The 19631-nt window shown below is 55.7% G+C and overlaps 1 protein-coding gene across 2 annotated transcripts in view; it reads right to left on the bottom strand.

Annotated features, from left to right (window-relative positions):
* Window positions 1–642: 642 nt before the first annotated feature.
* NGFR (nerve growth factor receptor) overlaps window positions 643–19631 on the bottom strand; it is a 20170-nt gene continuing 1181 nt past the window's right edge. The window contains exons 1-6 of one of the 2 annotated variants that reach the window (XM_011959916.1): window positions 18533–18794; window positions 13911–14052; window positions 9288–9647; window positions 5006–5258; window positions 3625–3785; window positions 643–2951 (exon numbers count right to left, since the gene is read on the bottom strand). In XM_011959916.1, the coding sequence (XP_011815306.1) occupies window positions 2650–2951; window positions 3625–3785; window positions 5006–5258; window positions 9288–9647; window positions 13911–14052; window positions 18533–18661 (1347 nt within the window). In that variant the 5' untranslated portion in view covers window positions 18662–18794 and the 3' untranslated portion in view covers window positions 643–2649. Of the gene's footprint in view, window positions 2952–3624; window positions 3786–5005; window positions 5259–9287; window positions 9648–13910; window positions 14053–18532; window positions 18795–19631 lie in introns of those variants that run through there. The other variant, XM_011959917.1, reaches the window with a different exon arrangement.

The following is a 19631-nucleotide window of genomic DNA, read 5'->3' as shown; positions in this document are numbered from 1 at the left end:
GCCAAACAACCAGCAGGGGCTGAGGCTGAGCCTCAGAGGCAGGCACAGGCCTGGGGCCAGGAGCCCTGCAGCCCTGGGAGCTCCCAGGCCTGGGCCAGGCAGGGCTCGAAGCCAGGCTGTCAGGAGCCTGGGTTAGGACCTGCCCATGAGAGCTACAAGGGAGGGGCCTGCCTGCCTAACTCCAGGCCAGGCCTGCCTAATGCCTCCTGCCAGGCCATCTGGAGCCAGATCTCTCTCTCTCTCTCTCTCTGTGGTGTGTATGTGTGTGTGTGTCTCCCAAGCCATGTGGGTGGCTGGGAGCTGTGGGGTTGTGACCTGGCCCTCCTGGCAAGCCTCTGACTCACCCGTGGTCAGTTTCACTTCTGACATCTGGTCAAGTTCACAGCTGGCCAGCTTCCTGCATGGCCATTTTCACTTTCCCTCTCCAAGATCTGGGAGCAAAGAGCCCCTTCTCCTTCCCCAACCCACCCCACCCCATAGTGACACATGGGAACTTACTGGATTTCTGTTAAAACTTCCCCTTTTGGTGTGGGGTAAAAGAGGGCAGGAACTGACCGAATTGGAAATTATACCTGGGTCCCTGCCACACACCCAATCCCAAACAATTCAAACCATGTGTATTTCCAGAAAATGTCTTTGTACTATTTTTCTTTCTTTGCTATTTAATGTTCATCACTTATGTTTTATGTGTAAGTTTCAGGAGGACCCAAGAAATGATTACACAGGAGGCAAGGAGGGGAGGTGACAGGAGGGATGCTGGGGGTCTGGAGCTCGTGGCCCCCAGTTGGGGGGCCAAAAGGGTTCCATCGCAGCCCAAGGGGAGAAAAAAGGGGCCCCAGAACCAAACACATGCTAAAACATACTTGCAAGCCCCCAAAGCCCCTCCCCATCTGCTGGGGAGGAAAATAAATACACTCAGACTCTGTCCCACTCCCCAGGTGCCCAGGTGAGGGGCCAGCAGGTGAGTTTCCTCCCCTCATCACAGATTGAGGTCAAAGAATTGCCATTTACTACAATGCTCCTCGTCCCTTCCACAGGGCTGGGGGAACCCTGGGCTGGGGAGGGGTGGCTGTCAGCGCACAGCCTGCCTGGGGCTTGTCATGCTAAATAGAGGAGAGCCACACTCATTCCAACATCAGGCAAAACAGAACAGGCCAGGGAGGGGGTTGAAAGTCCACTGAGGCCTCATGGCCCCCTTCTGGCCAAGCTCAGGAAAAAACAGTCCTTTGCAGGGTTGTCTAGGGCTGGGAGAAATCCCCACGGGTCACAGTCGTTCCTTCTTGCCGCATTCCCACACTGGCCCGCTTTTCTTTATCACAACCTTGTGGGCCCAGCCAACCCCGTACTTGCAGGGAAGGGTAGGATGGGGGAGCATTCCTCCACGTGTAAGCCCTTGAAGACAGACGCCAGCTCCAGCCTCGGCAGTCCTTGGCCCGCCAAACCCGGGGGCGAGTGAAGACGGCCGAGCAGACCTCAATTCCCTCCGATGCTTCTCTGGCAGCGGCCCCGGGCAGGATCCGGTCTCAGTCCAGGAGAAAGAACTCACGGAGAAAAGTGAGATTTCTCCTCCTGTGTGTGTGTGTGTGCGCGTGCGTATGTGCATGCGTCCGTGTGTTGCAAGGTGAGGGGTTCTTGGTCCCTGACCCCTAGGCTGATTCTAGGGGCCAGTGTTAGCTCCGGGTCTGTGCCTGCCGGGACGGAGGGCAGCAGACTGGAGCCACGCCACAGTTGTCACACGGGCATGCTTGACAGGGACAGGCAGAGGGAAGCAGCACCCTTTCCACAAACCCCAAACCTGACTCCATCATGGACCAGGCCCTGGGCAAGCATCCCATCTCCATGGGTGGGCGGGCAGTGGGGAAGGGGTGGGGGTCTGGAGACAGTGGAAGGCAAAGCTGACTTGGCTTCAAGCCATTTCTCAGAAGGTCACCTGCCACCCTCCCCTCGCCCTCAGGCAAACCTGAGGCCCCTCATTTAGAGAAGACGGTGCTGGCCTGCACTTGGCCTCCCCATTGCTGTGCGGCTTTGGGCGAGTCACGGCCTCTCTCTGGGCCTCACTGACATATATGCAAAATGAGGGGAGTGGGCTGAGCTTCAAAACCCCCTCCCAGCTCTGACAGGCCTCTGATCCTCTTCATCTTAGGTTCGGGTGGGGGGCGAGAGGGGCTGAGGGAGGGTTGAGGCCACTGGGATGCTACCCTTGTTCCCCAAGTTCACAGTGTAGAGTCCATGGCTCTGGTTCCTCAATTCCTCCCTCTGAGTCTCTGGGGCCTTGTCACTTCCCCCTAGTACCATCCCTGGTGACGGCCCCCCAGATAGGACACCTGCTGTGGTGGGAGGGGCTGGCCCACCTAGCAGTGTGGGAGAAGGGGGCAGGTGGCCTGAGATGGTGACAGGGCAGGGGCAGGGTGGGGGAGGCAGCAGGGGCACTTCTCTCTCTGGACAGGGAGTGTGGTCGGAAGTGAAGGGGCCACACGGGCTGCACCGACAGGGCTGTGGTTTTGGGGCCTGGACTCCGAGGTCCTGCCCAGAGGAGCTCAGTTCTGCCAGGCGGGCCCCCCACAAAGGGTGGGGGTGCGGGCTCCACAGGGGTTGGCTGGAGCATCGGTCGTCGGAATGTGGGGCGGGGCGGGGGCTCCCTGGTTGGGCTCACACCGGGGACGTGGCAGTGGACTCACTGCACAGACTCTCCACGAGGTCAGCTCGCTGGATGCGGCGCAGGGCGGCCAGGAGGGCGTCCAGTGTGGCGCTGTCCTGGGTGGCCCAGCTTGCAAGCAGGGCGCGAACGGGGCAGGCCTCGTGGGTAAAGGAGTCTATGTGCTCGGGCTGGTAGCCCAGCTCGCCCGCCAGGTGCCGCCAGGTGTCCCCCGCAGACCCGTTGAGAAGCTTCTCCACCTCCTCCCGCTTGGCTGGGGGCAGGCTGCTATAGAGGCCTCCATCACCCTTGAGGGCTGCAGAGAACCCAGAGGAGAGTCAGGTCCTACCCCTGCACTCCTTTCCCCAACAGTGGGCGCTGGGGTAAGGCCCAAGGAGGGCGGTGGCAGTGCTCCTCCCCATCCAGAGGCCTAGGGCCAAGCCGAGGTCCTGGGTGGGACACCAGGAAGTGAAGGCACCTGGGGGGACTCGTTGTCCCTTCCTCCTGTCACTCCAGCCCAATCCCTACCCCCATCTCTCCTCTCTTCCCCCCCAGCAATTAATCATAGCAAAGGAGGAGACAGGGCTTCTCAGTGCCAGACATCTACAGCAAGTGTCCTGGAGCTGGGCTATGGGCCACTAATTAGGGTACACACTTAACTACTTGTTCCCCAGAAGTCCAGGGCAGGAGGCTAATTGCAGCTACTTTGGGCAGTAATTAGCCCCCAGGGGGGACAATTAGCTTGATGAGTCTGGATGCTCCAACTTGTAAAAGCCTCCATTTCCCAAGTCCTTCCCTGGAGAGGACCTCTCCCTCCCATTCCCCTCAGCCAGCCTCTCCATCCATCTACAGGGGCACTGCTGAGCCAGCCCTGCCTCCCCCTCCTCTCACAGTCCTTCCTGGAGTCTAATCTTAATTGCTTCTGTTTCCTCAGCCTCAGCTCCAACTCAGCTCCTCAGACTCAGCTCCTCAGCAGGGCCCCTGCTCACCCTGGCCCGAGGCCGTCTGCGTGTGGGGCTGCTGGTCATGCAGGCTCTGGCTGTCCACGGAGATGCCACTGTCGCTATGGAGTTTTTCTCCCTCTGGTGGGGGCGTCTGGTTCACTGGCCGGCTGTTGGCTCCTTGCTTGTTCTGCTTGCAGCTGTTCCACCTGGAGCCAGAGGACAGGCCAGGTCTCAGGGGGCGGGGGGCCGTAGCGGCGGATGCAGCTGAGGTATCTGTGCTCTGCTGTGCGAGGGCCAGGGGCATGGCGAGTGCCCAACTGTAACCGCCACCCCAGCATCTAAGGCTCCTCTTTGCACATCTGCCCCCCACCTACCCTGAAAGCTCCATGAGGGGCCCTCTGTAAGTGTTCAGTAAATGTTCCTGGAATGAGCAGTGCAGCAATAAGTGACTGCTCAGGAACTCCTCTTCTCCCAATCTACCCTTCTAAAATACTCCCACATGTGGGCAGTGATACATACAAGGATTTCCTCTGCAATTATAAGCAATAACAAAAACCTGGAAAAAAAAACAAATGTCCATCAATAGGGGACTGGCTAAATAAATTACCATCCATCCATACTATTGAATGAGTGGTTACAAATGATCAGCTAATCTACATTCCTGAGGAAAGGTCTCCTGAGGGAGATTGAGTGAAAAAAGTAAGCTACAGAATATGTACAATGTGATCTCACTGATGCCTAAAAAGCCCTCCATGTTTACATGTAATTATAAAAGGTTTATATACATGTTTATAAAAAACACACACAGAAAATAGTTGGGAAGGATCCATTTCAAACAGATTCCAATAAGGAGGAGAGGAGTAGGATTTGGGGAGATAAAAGGGGGCTTTTACTTTTGCTTTGAAAGATATTGGCCTTGTTTGCATTTTCCTAAACATGCACGTGTTACTTTGATGATTTTTTTTTTTTTTTTAGAAAGAATGGAAAATGCATTTAAAGCTTTAAAACGCCTTCTGGGAGTTTGTGCATTCCTGGATTCCTGGATGTGGGTGCCACAGCATTCCCAGTGTGACAAGGGAAGGGGAAGAGACGTATGCACACGCAGGTGACTGTGAGGTAAAGGAGGTTGGGGGATGAAGACACAGGCAGTTGGGGGCTGGGGAATCAGGGAGTGGTACGGCAAGGGAGTGGGAGGGGCTGGAGCCAGGATAGGGCAGGAGAGGACAGGACAGGACAGGGTGGATCCTCTCCCCTCACCTCCTGCTGACCTGCTGCACCCTGGAGTAGGGCAGCAGATGATGAGTGAGGATGAGCTTGGTTTGGGGTTGAGTTAAAAGGGTGTGTGTGTTTTCAGGTCAAGGTCACAGTAAAGTCTTCCTTGAGGGCAAACATCTCCCCTCTCTGTTGCCACTGTGCCCTCTCTTACCTCTTGAAGGCTATGTAGGCCACAAGGCCCACAACCACAGCAGCCAGGATGGAGCAATAGACGGGGATGAGGTTGTCGGTGGTGCCTCGGGTTACCACGGGCTGGGAGCTGCCCATCACTGTGGTCACCACATCTGCCACCGTGCTGGCTATGAGGTCTTGTTCTGGAGGTGCCTCAGGCTCCTGGGTGCTGGGGGCTGTGCTGTCAGAGCCCTCGGGGGGTGTGGACCTTGTAATCCAACGGCCAGGGATCTCTGGGAGAAAAGGTCACAGGAGTGAGGACCCACTTCCCCCGCCCCTCCCTTTTAGCTGTAACCCACTGCAGTGTTCTTCCTGTGTCCCCACCCTGGCTCCGGGTGCTCTTGTGCCCAGCTGTTATGCACAGCGTGGGGGCTGGGATTGTGTGCCTGATGTCATGACGCTAAAGAGCAAGGCCTATGGGCCCACAGAGCTGCATCTGCTTCAGCTTTGCCACTGACTTGCTGGGTGACTCTGGCCCAGCCCCTTTTTCTCTCAGAACCTCGATTTTCTTATCTATCTAATGGGGCTATTAAGAGAGATGGTCTCTAAGCTCCCTTCCATCTGGGGCTATGGTCCTGGAATTCTATTCCACCTCCCTGGGTACCTAGAGAGGGCTGTCTGGGAGCAAACACACAAAGCCTGGCCACAGGTAGGCCTTGAGCTGGAATCACTCTGGGAAATGTCTCTCTGGCCCCAGCTTGTCCTAGATGACCCCAGTCACCCCCGTCCTAAGGAAAGAAGAGTGTACACAGGTCTGGTCAGAGAGGTGCTTTCCCCACACCACCTCCTTAAGAGCATTCCCTGACTTTTTGACCTCATGTCCTAGGCTCTAGGCTTGGGTGGAGAGGAGGGATGCGGGGGCAGCTGGATTGCCTCCCTCCAGCCAGCCCTTGGACAGTGGCCAGCCTCTGCTTCCTGCCTTGTCTGGCTCCCACCTAGCCTGATCTTGCCACCCAGAGACGACAGCGTCAGGTAGCCCCAGCCCTCCTTGGTCAGGAAGCAGAGAGCCAGTGGAGAGGGGGCCCATGAGAGCTCAATGCCTCAGCCCCGAGGCAGACTGTGACTTGCCACCCACTGAGACCCTCTCATGCTAGCTGGACATTGCCAGCCTCCCTGGCAGGGGACCCAGCCCTTCCTGGCACCAGTGGGTGGGATTTTCCATTCTGCCACACAGCTAGGGGCAGTGCTAGCGGTTGTGGGATCTGGACGGCCTGGGGATACTTGTCTGGGCAAAGTTGCCTACCCCATCCCTCCTCGCTTCCCACACCTGGGGCAGGGAGGGAAAGCAGACAGGACATGCCAATGGGGTGAAGGGGAGGGTACCTTGCTCCCAGCTCTGCCCACTCTGGTTCCTCGATTCCTCCTTCTGAGTCTCTGGGACCTTGTCACTTCCCCCTAGTACCATCCCTGGTGTCAGACCCCCAGATATGACATCCGCTGTGGTGGGAGGGGCTGGCCCACCTAGCAGTGTGGGAGAAGGGGGCAGGCGGCCTGAGATGGTGACAGGGCAGGGGCAGGGGCAGGGAGGTAGCAGGGGCACTTCTCTCTCTGGACAGGGAATGTGGTCAGAAGTGAAGCGGCCACACGGGTTGCACCGACAGGGCTGTGGTTTTGGGGTCTGGACTCCCAAGCACGAGTGGAAGCTGCCACCCATCTTCTGGCCTCTTATACTCAAGATGAAAATGCTTCAAAGGCCCGTTTTCAGCACTTTCTGAGGGGCAAAGCCCCCAGATGTGAATCTAGAATCTATCTGGCTGCCAGCGGTGAGGGGCTGCCATCTGTCACCCATCCCACCCTTTCCCGTCTCAGTCCTGGGAGGGGCCAGAGGGAGTGAAGGAGACGGAGCCCTGTCTTCTGGCAGCCCCAGGTGGAGCGTTGGACTGGGGAGAGTCTTCTCTTGCTCTACCAGGGGACTGGGCAAGCTGGGGGGCAGCCCAAGTCCAGAGGCTGGAGACACAGCTCAGCTCAGACTGACCCCAAGCCAGAGGCTGAAAGAGTGTGCATGTCTGAGTGCCCGTGAATGAGAGCATCACTGAGATGAGAGCACGGTAGGGGAGGGCTGGGACCGAGATCAGAGCACGGTAGGGGAGGGCTGGGAGGGTAGCAAGGCATGGCCAGACTAGAGGCGGCGCTGACTCTCGGGGAGCTGCCCCCATCTCTCCAAACCCCTCTGATGAGGGCAGGAGGATGAGATCCAGATGTGGCCATGTCCACTAGCATTCCCCCGTACTAAGCCCTTGGCAGGTCCTGACAGCCATTTCCGGGCTGGATGGAGGGACAAGGTTACCCCTACTCAAAACGAGTTTCACTGGGGCAGTGGGGAGCCCTTCTGCCCTAAGGGTGGGTGAGTCACCATGTTGACACCTGAAACTTATATGCGGGGGAAAGTATGGTAAGCTGGAGGGGAGGGGGCACCCAAACCAAGAATCAAATTCCATTTCCTGAAATGGTCCCTCGTTCCAGAGCTGACATTTAATGCTTCAGAGCCTGAAGCTGAAAGGGGAACAAGGTCCAGGATGAACACATTCCCTCAGGAGCACCCTCCTCCTTCGGGGTGGCTGGGAAAGTGGGCTGGGATCTGAGAGGAATCTGTGAATGCCCCAAAACACAAAGCCTGCTCTTCCCGCAGCCACCACCTTTCTTTGCTCTAGCAGCGCCCCTAAGTCTCCCCAACCCCGCCCCCAGCTGGCTGGTCTGGACTTGTCCGCAGAAATGTGCTGCCCGCTTCCCCGATGCCTGGCTGCTGAAACCCTCCCTGCGCTCTGCCTGGTGCCTGATGCCACTTGCCTGTCTCCTGGCCCAGGGCAATTGCCACCAGAACCACCACATCCTACTCCCACTCCTCATTCCTTCTCCAAGGCAGGCAGCTTTGAGTTCAACCTGGCCTTAGCCCAACAGCCCTTCCCATCCTGAGCTCCTAGAGCCAAAGATCACAGGACTTGGAAGGCAGGTGTGGGATGTGGGAGCCCCTATCAGACTGGAGGGTCCCCAGGGGCAGGAGATCTGGGTGCTGACTGAGGCAGAAGCTCTACTGCCTCCATCAGAATGGGGGATTTCTAAAGTGAGGGCTGTCTCTCCTTCAGCTGGGGACTAAGTGCTGGGACCATGTCTCTCTCATTAGACTGGGCGAAGGCTCTCTCTCCCATCAAACTGGGGACTCACTGAAGGAGGTGCTGTATTGCCTGCTCAGGGTAAAAGCAACCTGAGGATGAAGGTTAGGTCTCAAAGGGAAATAGCTCGATGTGTGCATGGCCACAGGATGATAAGCAGGATGTAAAGGCACTGCCAGCCTCTCCCTGAAGTGGAAAAGCCCACCCGTCTCCCCTGAGACGGATGTCACCAACCAGAGACCAAAACAGCTCTGCCCTGGCTCCCGTGGGGCTTCCTCCTCCCATCCCTGGAATCACCCCATCTCCTTCGGGCCTGTGCCTGGCTAAGGGCACACTCAGCTCCCCTTCACCCCTGGAACTAACAGCCACGAGCATGCACTCCCTTGTCCCCGGGCTTTTGAGCCCCAGGTCTGCCCCTCCCCTCCTTCCTCCACAGAGCCCCTCCTTGGTGTTCCCTGCACGCCCCTCATCCTTCACTAAACTGCAAAACACGGTTGACCCCTCCCCTAGACAGGGCAAGCTGAAGTGGGCCAGCCCCACTGTGCTCCCTAACCTGCAACAACCCTGGCAACCATATGACCAGTGAGGAAACTGTGGCCCAGAGACAGGAATGGACAGGGTGGGTTCCATCTCAGGTCCCAGAGCCAAAACCCACCATGGACCTAGACCAGGGCTCAGAGTCAAAGGGTCCCAGCTCCTGAGGGTCCTCAAGCTGTTCTTTCAGTTCAGAAAGCCTGCCTCATGGATCAGACCCCTCCTGTTCTGTGCTGTGCCCTGGGGGTGGTGGCCACCTTCGAGCTGCTTGCTGTCCATCTAATCACTAGCGGGCAGTCACAGAGAAATGAGTCCCCGAGGATGAGTTACAATGTAGTACCCGCGGCCTGGGACAATGAGAACCCCCCAGTTTCCAAACACTTAGCCAAAAGAAGGAAACAGTGAGAGGGGTTCTTTGGTGAGACAGGATCGGCAACGACCTCCTCCCTCAGGTTACCAGGAAGGGACTGAAGCTCAGGGAACGTGCACGCTGCCTTAAGGTCACAAAGCTGCCCCAGCAGGCCAGGCGGGGTCTTTGTCGACCTCCAGAGGGAGCCCTTCCTTATGGCCCCAACCCACCCCCGCACCCCCTACTGCCGGCTCCCGAACAGCGCTCACCCTCGCACTCGGCGTCGGCCCAGCGTGTGCACTCGCGCAGCTGGCGCTCAGTGTCCTCGCACACGGTGCAGGGCAGGCACGGGTCCACGTGGTTGGCCTCATCTGAATACGTGCCGTCGGGGCACTCCTCGCACACGGTGTTCTGCTTGTCCTGGCACGAGAATACGAGGCCCGAGCCCGCCTCGCACACGCGGCACGCCTCGCAGCGCCCGGTCGTCTCGTCCTGGTAGTAGCCGTAGGCACAGCGGCACACGGCGTCGTCGGCCTCCACGCACGGCGCCGACATGCTCTGAAGCCCCACGCACTCGGTGCACGGCTTGCACGGCTCGGTCGCGCTCACCACGTCGGAGAACGTCACACCTGAGCGCAGCGGACACCAGATTTAGTCGTCTGCTCTTTGGGCACCCGGGACGCAGGAGCCTGGAGTCTCTCCCTCCCCCATTGCCTGCCAGGACGCTGACTTCCTCCTTCAGCCTCGCCTTCCCATCGACTCCCACCCTCTTCCAAGGGACTTTGACCCCTAGGCTGGTGAAAGTTGGTGGCAGCCAACTGGGTAAGGGGAAAGGAGGCCCGGAGCCGCTTCCTTCAGCCTCCAGAAGCACTGGCCGGCCAGGAGGCTTTCCCGGATAACCCAGCTGGTGCCGGTAAGTTTCTTGGCAAATTCTCTTTGAGACTTCCCAGGCCTGTAGGGTGTTCCCAGCATGATTAACGAATAATCTGAACGTAGTTCCCACCCAGCCCTCCCCGCGGGCCAAAACTGGGCTGCTAACCCAGTCCAGGCAAGGTAGGCCTTCCCCTAGGGGGCCTCCTGCCTCATCTGCCTTCAGTTCCTCTTCACACAGGTGTGGGCTCAGATGCACCCTGAATGGGAGTGACCTGGGTTAGACAGCAGAATTTCCCACCCTGGCGCTACCCCCACGCTGCTGAAGGGCTTGGCTCCTGAGGGTGGGATGGACCAGCAGGCAAGAGGGTTCAGGTAAGGCAGGAGCCACTGAAGCTAGAGAGCTGGCTCTTAGCCCACACTCAGTCTCTCAGATGGATATTGTTGAGCAGTACACAAGCTGCACAACTGTGTATGATCACCCTTTTGAGATCTGCACATACGTCCTCTGCCCTTTCAGCCAGCATGCAAGGGAGATGTCCAAGCTCATTCTTCACTCATGTTTTCTTAATTAGCGGATGTGCACTCCAGAATAAGGAGGAGGCCAGGCATGCCAGGGTCCTTGCCTCCTTGTACAGGGAGGGGAAGGAGCAGGGCCAGATCTTCTTCACCCCTTCCAGCCTTGGGTGGAGAACTCTGTGCCAACCTGGATCTGGCAGGACCTATCCTTGCTCCAAGGACAGAAAGAACATAGATTTAGGAACCTGAGAACTAGGGAAGGACAGATTGTTCAGAATGTGGAAGCAGAAGCAGAAAGGCTAAAGCACCACTGGGGGAAACTGAGGCCTGTTGGGGGGGTGGGGTCTTAACATTATTCAAAGGTGTCAGAGACAAGATGGAGCAAGGGGTCACTGGCTTGGGGGGTGTGGTGGGGGGATAGGGAGGCAAAGAAGGAAAAGCCAGAGAGAAGTGAAAGGGGCAGAATTGGGGACAGAGGTTGGGCGTGGTGGCTTACTCCTGTAATCCCAGTACTTTGGGAGACCAAGGCAGGCAGATCACCTGAGGCCAGGAGTTCAAGACCAGCCTGGCCAACATGGCACAACCCCATCTCTACAAAAACTACAAAAATTAGCTGGGTGTGGTGGTGTGCACCTGTAATCCCAGCTACTCGGAAAGCTGAGGTGGGAGGATTGCTTGAGCTTCGAGGCAGAGGTTACAGTGAGCCAAGATTGCACCAGTGCACTCCAGCCTGGGTGACAGAGTGAGGCACTGTCTAAAAAAAGAAAGAAAAAAGAAGAAGAAGAAAAGAGAAAAGGGTAGAGGAGAGAAGGAAAGACCCAGGAAGAAGGGCCTGGAGGGAGACTTCAGTTTCAAGTCAGTTCTGACAGAGGAACCCTGTATCCCTTTTCCTAGGAGCAGACAGATCTGGATTCAAAATCTACTTCCATCGCTTATTAGCTGTGTGACTTCAGGTGTTTTACTTAACCTCTCTGAGCTTTTTCTTTCTCTGTAAAAATAAGGAGCAATATCTGCAGTCACAGGGTTGTGGTGAGGAATAAATGAAATTCAGCCGTAAAGTCTTGGCATGTAGTTGGGATCCTATAAAGACTGGGCCCCATGCGGGTTGGGAGCGATAAGAACAGTGAACTTTGGTGGTAGGAATATGGTCAGACAGCAGAAAGAACGTCCAAACACAAACAGCCAAGGCAAGATGTCTGATCTATACAAACAAGAGGGTCCTGGCTGGCTGGCATGTGACAGAGGGTAAGTCTAGTCACACAGGAGGGGAAAAGGAGAACCCTGTTCATGGCAAAACACAGAAAATTAGCAGAAAACTCCTGGGAGAGGGTTTTAGGTGGTGTGAAAAATGTGGTCTTTTTTGGCAGAGAATGAAGGCAGGGGCTTAATAGGTTTCCTTGTGGAAATGTTTTAAGGATAGAGGGAAAGTCCACTGGGGTCTCCATCCCATAAAGCGGGCTTGTAAAGGCAGCCTGTTAACACAGCTGGAGGTGGAGGAGGAGGAGACAGGGAAGGAGGGGAAAAGGGAGGGGAGGGAGGAAGTGGAAGGGAGGATTCTCAAAGCCATCTCCCTGCCTGCCTCCCTTCCCTTCCAGAGATTCTGGAACTTCCCTCTCCTGGTGTCCTCCACCCCACCTCCCGCTGAAGATCCTTTGACTGAAGGGAAAGGGTTCCCATCATTTAGGTCCTGGGAGGAGAGCCCTGGGCTGGAGACTAGGAAGCGAGAGAGGCAGATTTGGAGGTTCTGGGATAGCTGATGGTTGGCCACCCCCGCCCTGGGATGGAAACCCTGTTAGGCCAGACAGCAAGATGGCAAAGGCATTGGAGGATGTCCCACCTCCACACGTACGCCCAGGCATCTCTTGGCTGTGGAATGCAGAGCAGGATCCACAAGCACAGAGAAGGGAAACAGTGTGTCTGGGGAACACCAAGAGTTGGGGTTGCCTTAAGGACAGATAGACTCAGGGGGGACATCCAGAGAGGTAATACTAGGTCCACAGGTGGATTCAGAGGCCCCAGCTCTATCCCCTGATTCCCAGCCGGATTAAAGAATAATCTGAGTATGGTTCCCTTGAGCCCTCCAGGTGGGCATCAAGTGCCAGGTAGAAGGCAGGTTCTGAGTGGCAGTCATCAGGAAAAGGGCAGGGAGCCCATGGTCCAAAGGCAGCAACTGAGGACTGAGGGCACCCATCAGGAACCAAGACTCCTGACTCAAAACACGAGGGGATTCAGACCCTGGACAAGACTGGGGCTAAGAGGCCCAGACCCACCAGCCCTGGAAGATGAGATTCGCTCCCCTCCTGAAAGAAATCCCAGGCAGGGTTGAGCTTGGTGGTTCACGCCTCTAATCCCAACACTTTGGGAGACTGAGGCAGGTGGATCACTTGAGGCCAGAAGTTTGAGACCAGTCTGGTCCACATGGTAAAACCCCATCTCTACTAAAAATACAAGAATTAACCAGGCATGGTGGCATGCACCTGTAGTCCCAGCTACTCAGGAGGCTGAGGCATGAGAATCACTTGAACCAGAAGGTGGAGGTTGCAGTGAGTCGAGATCATGCCATTGCACTCCCAACCTGGGCAACAGAGCAAGACTCTGCCAGAAAGAAAGAAAGAAAGAAAATAAAAGAAAAGAAAAGAAAGGAAGGAAGGAAGGAAAGAAAGAGAGAAAGTGAGAGAGAGAGATGGAGGCAGGGAGGGAGGGAAGGAAGGAAGGAAGGAAGGAAAAGAAAGAGAGAGAGAAAGAAAGAGAAAGAAAGAAAGGAAGGAAGGAGGGAGGGAGGAAGGAAGGAAAGAGAGAAAGAAAGAAAAAGAAAGGAAAGAAAGAAAGAAGGAAGGAAGGAAGGAAGGAAAGAAAGGAAGGAAGGAAGAAAGAATCCCAGGCAGGAATGGTCACAGCTCCCCATCTCCCCTCCCCTCCCCTCCCCTCTGTCACCCAACAATAAGGATGTCTTCAGGACCCCTATCCCTGCTGCCTCGGGAAAACTCTGCTTCCTGGTCAAAGCTGGAGAAGAGTTGGTCTGTGGGGGAGAGCAGCCACACCCCCAGGATCCCCCAAGGTCAGCCTCCAGGGCAGCCAGGATTTGATCCTCCTCTCCCTTCCCCCAAACACACCAGGGATAAGTGGCAGCCATTGATTTTGCAGTGCAGATGATATTTTTAGCTGGTCTTAGCATCAGCTATTCCTCCCTGCTTGGCCACACTCTTCTACCAGGCCTCTGCCTTCTCAGGAGCTGGGAATGGGCACCCCTTGGAGATCCCCTATGGGGTTCCCCTCCTCCCTCTGCACACTTCCCTTCTCCATTCTCAGCTTCTCCCATCTGGGAGAAACGCCTCCTACACTGGGTCAGACCCACTTCTGGTGACCTTACAGTGGTGGGCAGGGGACCCTTCCCACTTAGAAGGCCTCTACTGGGCATGCTCCTCCCAGCACCCCTCCCTTTCACCCCTCTCCTCCCCACCCCCATTCTTCTCCCCTCCTGCTGCCCGCCACCCTCTACTCACTGTCCAGGCAGGGCTCACACACGGTCTGGTTGGCTCCACAAGGCTGGGCCACACCTTCGCCCAGGTTGCAGGCTTTGCAGCACTCGCCGCTGTGTGTGTACAGGCCTGTGGGGCATGCCTCCTTGGCACCTCCAAGGGACACCTGGATGGAGGCAGATCAGAGGGTCAGACTGGCAGGAGAAAGGCGGGGGGTTCTTCCGGGGAATCAAACACCCCCCTCCCACTGCCTTCTATTAGAACCACCTGGGCTGGGATGAGCTCACCAGGGAGGCATTAGGCACATCAAAGCTGACAGGGGAAAGGCAATTGAGGGACAGTATGCCTGTGCAGGCTGCTGGGGGTGTGAGGTCAGAGCTTCAGCTGCTGACCTTCTGCAAAGTTCATCTTGGGGTTACAGCAACTCCTGGAATCCCAAGGATACACCACATGGGGAAGGTGGCCTGAGGCCCAGCGGAGGGCCTACCAACAGGGATGTCATCAGTGGTTGGACAGGTTGTAGCTTGTACAGGGCTCCCAGCCAACGGGGCAAGTAGAGCTGAAACCTAGCCCAAACTCCATTCACTAAGCTTTGCACCTGCAGGGCTGCATCTACCCAGAGGAGGGCCTTTTTCTAACAAATGCCAGTAGGGCCCTACTCCAGGTTCTTAATTCCACATATTAAATAATAAATGGGAGATATCCATGCCCAAGAGCAGAAAGCAGAGGGCTAGGGTCTTGGGTTTGAATCCTGACTCTGCACTGGGGGTCTTGCCTGCCCAACTTCCCTCTGAGTCTTCATCTCTTTACAGAGATGGCAACAGCCTGGTACCAGGGCAAAAGACCAACTGTTTGGCAAAAGCCTGGCACTGAGATGGAGGGAAGGGAGACTGTTATCAGTGATGGGACAGTGGCTGCTCTCACCAGCCAGCATCCCTGCCCTGCCAGGGTTTGATTTTCAGCCACCAGTCCTCCCCCTCCCCCACGTGGTCACTGGGAACAGCGCTGGAACCAAGGGAAAGGGGAGTCAGGTTCCTGCCACTGAAGCATCTTTGCTCATGGATGGAACAATTTAACACCAGATTCCCCAGGGGGAGGGGCTGCTGGAGGCTTGCTTTATATTTCTGTTCCTTAAAAATACTTAATGTCTAATAAAACTCCAAAGCCTGCTTTGCTGGCTCCAGACCATGCAGCCCTCATTTGATGCTGAGAAGTATGGGCTCTGGGGTCGTGGGACTAGAAGGAAGCTTTACAAGCTTGTTTTGGGCATTCTGCTTCTTTCACATTGGCCAGATCATGGCCAAGACACTCCTTTCCCTCCAGCCTTTTAAAATATCCTGCAGTCTCATCAGGGTTTGGTGGGGAAGGAAACAGAGGATTCAGGGTGGGGGAGGAAATAGACAGGTTGGATCAACCCATGAGGGAGCCTGTGGTCCCCATGAGACCAGCAGAACAGGCACAGGCAGCAGAGGAGGGGAAACCTTGGTGTTGCCGCACCTCCTCCCAGGCAGCAACACACTCAGTGCTGGGAACATCTGCAGACCAGGAGGCTCGGGGTCCCAGATGCAGGCTTTCCCTCAAGAGGCAAGATTCCAGAAGGGCCTGTTCTGATTTCTTTTCATCCCTTAGGGCTCTGCTTAAATGTCACTTCCTCGAGGAAGTGGTCCTGTGGCATCCACTCCTTGCGGATTAGGTGGGGCTGCCATGTTACACATCCAGCCTGTTCTCCGGTTCTCTCTGCTCTTGCCTGGCCTGAACTTTATAGACTCCCTTACTGGACTGTCAGCTCCCTGAGGGAGCTGGATTGCCCCAGGGCCTGATGGGGTATCTGGCATGCAGTAGGGACGCAATGCATACACATGTGGAGTTGAAATACATGAAAATACTATATGACCTCAATTACCCAGAACTCTGGGAGAGCGACTGTTGGTTAGCTGAGATTCCCGACTGCCAGGCTTTGCTGCTCATCATTTTTCCTTTTCACCATGGTGGCTGCACCCTTCCCTGTCTCTGGAGCAAATCTTCATGGCTTCCCATGACTCAGGGACTCTGTATTTACACCAGCGATTATTCTGGGCTGCAATGCAGGGAAACTCTTGTGTTCTTTTCACAAATTACCACACTTTTGTCTTTTTGAGTTCTCCTGTCAGCCTTTTTTTTTTTTAATATAGTTTTTCTGTTTCCTTCCTTCCTGTCAAGGTATCAGTTGTCACTTCTTGCTGCTACCAGTGTGACCTGAAGCAGCCCTTCCTGCACCACGCTAATCTATTTAAGGTCTAATTGAATATTCAGAAACTGTGGAACTTGCCTTGGTAGAAAGGTATGTGCTGCCCGGGCGCGGTGGCTCACGCCTGTAATCCCAAAACTTTGGGAGGCTGAGGTGGGCAGATCACGAGGTCAGGAGATCGAGACCATCCTGGCTAACATGGTGAAAACCCGTCTCTACTAAAAATACAAAAAATTAGCCAGGTGTGGTGGCAGGCACCTGTAGTCCCAGGTACTTGGGAGGCTGAGGCAGGAGAATCGCTTGAACCCAGGAGGCGGAGGTTGCAGTGAGTTGAGATCGTGCCACTGCACTCCAGCCTGGGCAACAGAGTGACACTCCGTCTCAAAAAAAAAAAAAAAAAAAAGAAAAGAAAGGTATAGAAATAGGATCTGAACCAGGAGGAGGCAAGCCTCTGAGTACAATGTGTGAGCTCTCGCGCCACTCTAAATCCTGGCTCCTCACTTGACCTGGGTCAAGTTTTGAATCTCTGTGCCTCAGTTTCTTCATAATTAGGTAATGATGACAGTACCTGCATCTTAGGATTGCTGTAAGTATTACACAAGTGAGTAAGGTGTTTATGTACTTTGAGACCCCTCTTTTCTGTCCTCCAGGGTCTACTTTGTGGCCATCGGCTGTGTTCCAGTTAGTTGGGCTCTGGATAGCTGAGGAAGTCTGTCTACAGTGGTCTTGGGTGGTGTGAAGGCTTTGTGCAAATGCCCCTGCCAAGAAGCCTGTTCTCCCTGCTGCAGCCTGAGGTCCTCTCTCTTCTCTTAAAACTTGCATTTGGAGTAGGGGCCAGATAATTAGTAACCATGTGTTTCCTGTGCTTGTTTTATGTTCCCTATGTTGTAAAATCCTAGATCTGCTTCTTAATAGAATGTTGCTAAAAAAAAAAAAAAAAATAGTATGTTGCTTTGGGTAAGCTACTTAATCTCCCTAAACCTCAGTTTTTCTCACCTAAAACATTGGGTTGATAATGTCTACTGCCCAGGATTGCTGGGAGAATTAAGTGAAATAATTTATGCAAATATGTCTGGTCTATAGTAGGAATTTAGTAGGAATTGAATAAATGTTAGTTATCAAAGAAGCATCTCGTCTTAGGGAGACCCCAGGCAGGAGGGGAGAGTTTAGCCAAGTAGGGAGGGGTGACTAAACATTCAGGTTAATTGCTCCAAAATCAGATCCAAAAGGATTAATTTATAGGAATGACAGATACATTTCCCTGAAATTTGTATGTGTTACACTTAGTCATTTCACATTTGACAGAATGATTTCAGCCCATTTTTAAGAACGTTTGTAATCTTTCTGTTTTGGCCATTTCAAGGCTTACAAGGAACTAAGGTGGAAGGATCCTTAGAGGAATTTACTTTTAAGAATTTTCTTTTTTTTTTTTCTAATTAGAGAAAAGAGAGAAACAGCAAAATAGTTGAAATTATTTGAAACCATCCGAATGTTTCAGTGTAATCAGCCCTGGCCATTCACAACAGCTTCAGCAAAGGGCTCTTAAGTGGATGGGGCCGTGGTCACTGCCATGGGATGGGAGAGGTTTTCAAACACCTGGAGGGCCTTTTGAGGTCGATGCAAACCCACGGGAGGCGTCGATGCAAACCCACGGGAGGCACTGGCACATGCCCCTCACTCCCCTTGGGTAGGAGAGGAGTTGGGAGGAAAGGAGCTAATTACCCAAGATAATGTAGCATAGAGACTTGAGAGGGGGCAGGGGCACTGCGTGTGGAGAAGGGGCTCAGATCTAAATGTGTGGGGCCAAAGGCATAGGGCACGATTTAATCTCTCAGAGCCAGGACTCCTTCCACGATCCGGAAGGTAGGGGGCGGGAGGGAGCCTGGCATATGTAGGAAAGAGAACATCCCAGGCCAAGCATCCTGGGTTCCAAGAAAGGCGCCACCACTCACTCACTGGGGGAGCCTGGTCGCGGGCCTGAAAGTCTGGAGGGCTCTGTTTCCTCATCTAAGAAGTGGGAATAGCGAAATTCACCTTGCTAGGACCTTATAAGGATTAAATAACTCAAGAGAAAGTACCAGGGCAAGGCATGTAGTAGGAACTCAGCACATTCGATTATTCCCGCCTCCCCACGCGGTCCCCCAGGGAAGAAGCGAGGCGCTTGAGTCCGACTGGGCTGGCACAGTGGGGTGGGGGCCCGTCCCCCCACGGAGCTGCCTCCCCATCCACCATCCACCCCAGCCCAGCCCGGCCGCTCACGCACGCCCATTTGCTGCCCTCGCTCCATCCCTATTAGGCGCATTAGCCAGCCCGGCGGCTCTGGTTACAGACGTCTGAATGACAAAGTGCCTCCATTACCGGCGCGGCCCGCCAGCAGACCCGCCGGGACGCGCTCTGGTTTCAGCCCTCTCTCTCGCGCCGCGTCCCAGGAAGAAACTCGGACCGCGCACAGCCAGCCCAGACGGAGCAGCCGTCCTCGGAGGCGGAGGCGGGAGCCGCAGGGGCTGCAGACGGCAGGTCCACCTTCCCCAGCGCCCAGGCCCTCCATGCCCAGCTCCCCTCCTTCTGGGTCTTCGCGCCTGGACCCTCGCTCCTGCCCAGACCCGGATCCCACGTCGTCGCCCCTCTGGGATCGGGACTAGAGACCACCCCGTCCCTCCTACCCGCCCTCCTGCGTCCACTCGCGTCCGAGCAGCGTCTCTAACCAGCGGCGTTAGTCAGCAGACGTGCCCGCTGTCGCTCCCAAATCCCCGGACGCAGCCACAGGTCCTGACAGTTCCAGGGAACCCGGGCTGAGCTTTTGGGCTGGGGCCCGCACCCGGACAGGATCTCTGCCCACCTCACCCGCAGGCTTTACTGCCGCCTGACTCTGCGGACAGTGTCAACCCCGCCCCTGCTGGAAAACGCAGCTGTGACCCCGATCTGGGACAGCGGCTACCACCTGAAAAGATGGGGGAGTACCGAGTTGGGACTCAGGTCGGGGGAGTCTAGCCACGACTCTGGCCCAACTTGCTGTGAGATCTCGGCCAAGTCGTTTAAACTCTCAGAGCCTCAGTCTCCGTATCTGTAAAGCCAGGATTTGGTGCGCAGTGCTCAGATGAAAGATGCTGGCAGGGAGAGTGAAGACGCCTCCTCCATTGCCAGACCTTCCAGGGCATTCGGTTCATGGCCACACATTTGACAACCTCGTCGGACCGCCCGGAGGACCCGCCGACCTTTGCGGAGTCAGTGACTCGAGACACCGCGCGGCAGAATCCGAGGCGTCCGCGCGCTCCCGTCTCGTTAGGTGCCCAGCGGCTTGCACTGAGAGCCAGGCGAGGCGCAGACCGGATCCTGACCCTTGGAGGAGCGGGAGCCCACGGAGCGCGGTGGGCGCGGCGCTCGGGTAGCGCAGCTGGGTTGGGGGAGGCGCGCAGCCCGAGAACCCGCCGACCTTTGCGGAGTCAGTGACTCGAGACACCGCGCGGCAGAATCCGAGGCGTCCGCGCGCGCTCCCGTCTCGTTAGGTGCCCAGCGGC

This window comes from Colobus angolensis, unplaced genomic scaffold (assembly GCF_000951035.1).
Source record: "Colobus angolensis palliatus isolate OR3802 unplaced genomic scaffold, Cang.pa_1.0 Scaffold50, whole genome shotgun sequence".
In the NCBI taxonomy this organism is placed as follows: domain Eukaryota; kingdom Metazoa; phylum Chordata; class Mammalia; order Primates; family Cercopithecidae; genus Colobus; species Colobus angolensis.
Note: the sequence above shows the minus strand (reverse complement) of the source record. Positions and strands in the feature narration are given on the sequence as shown.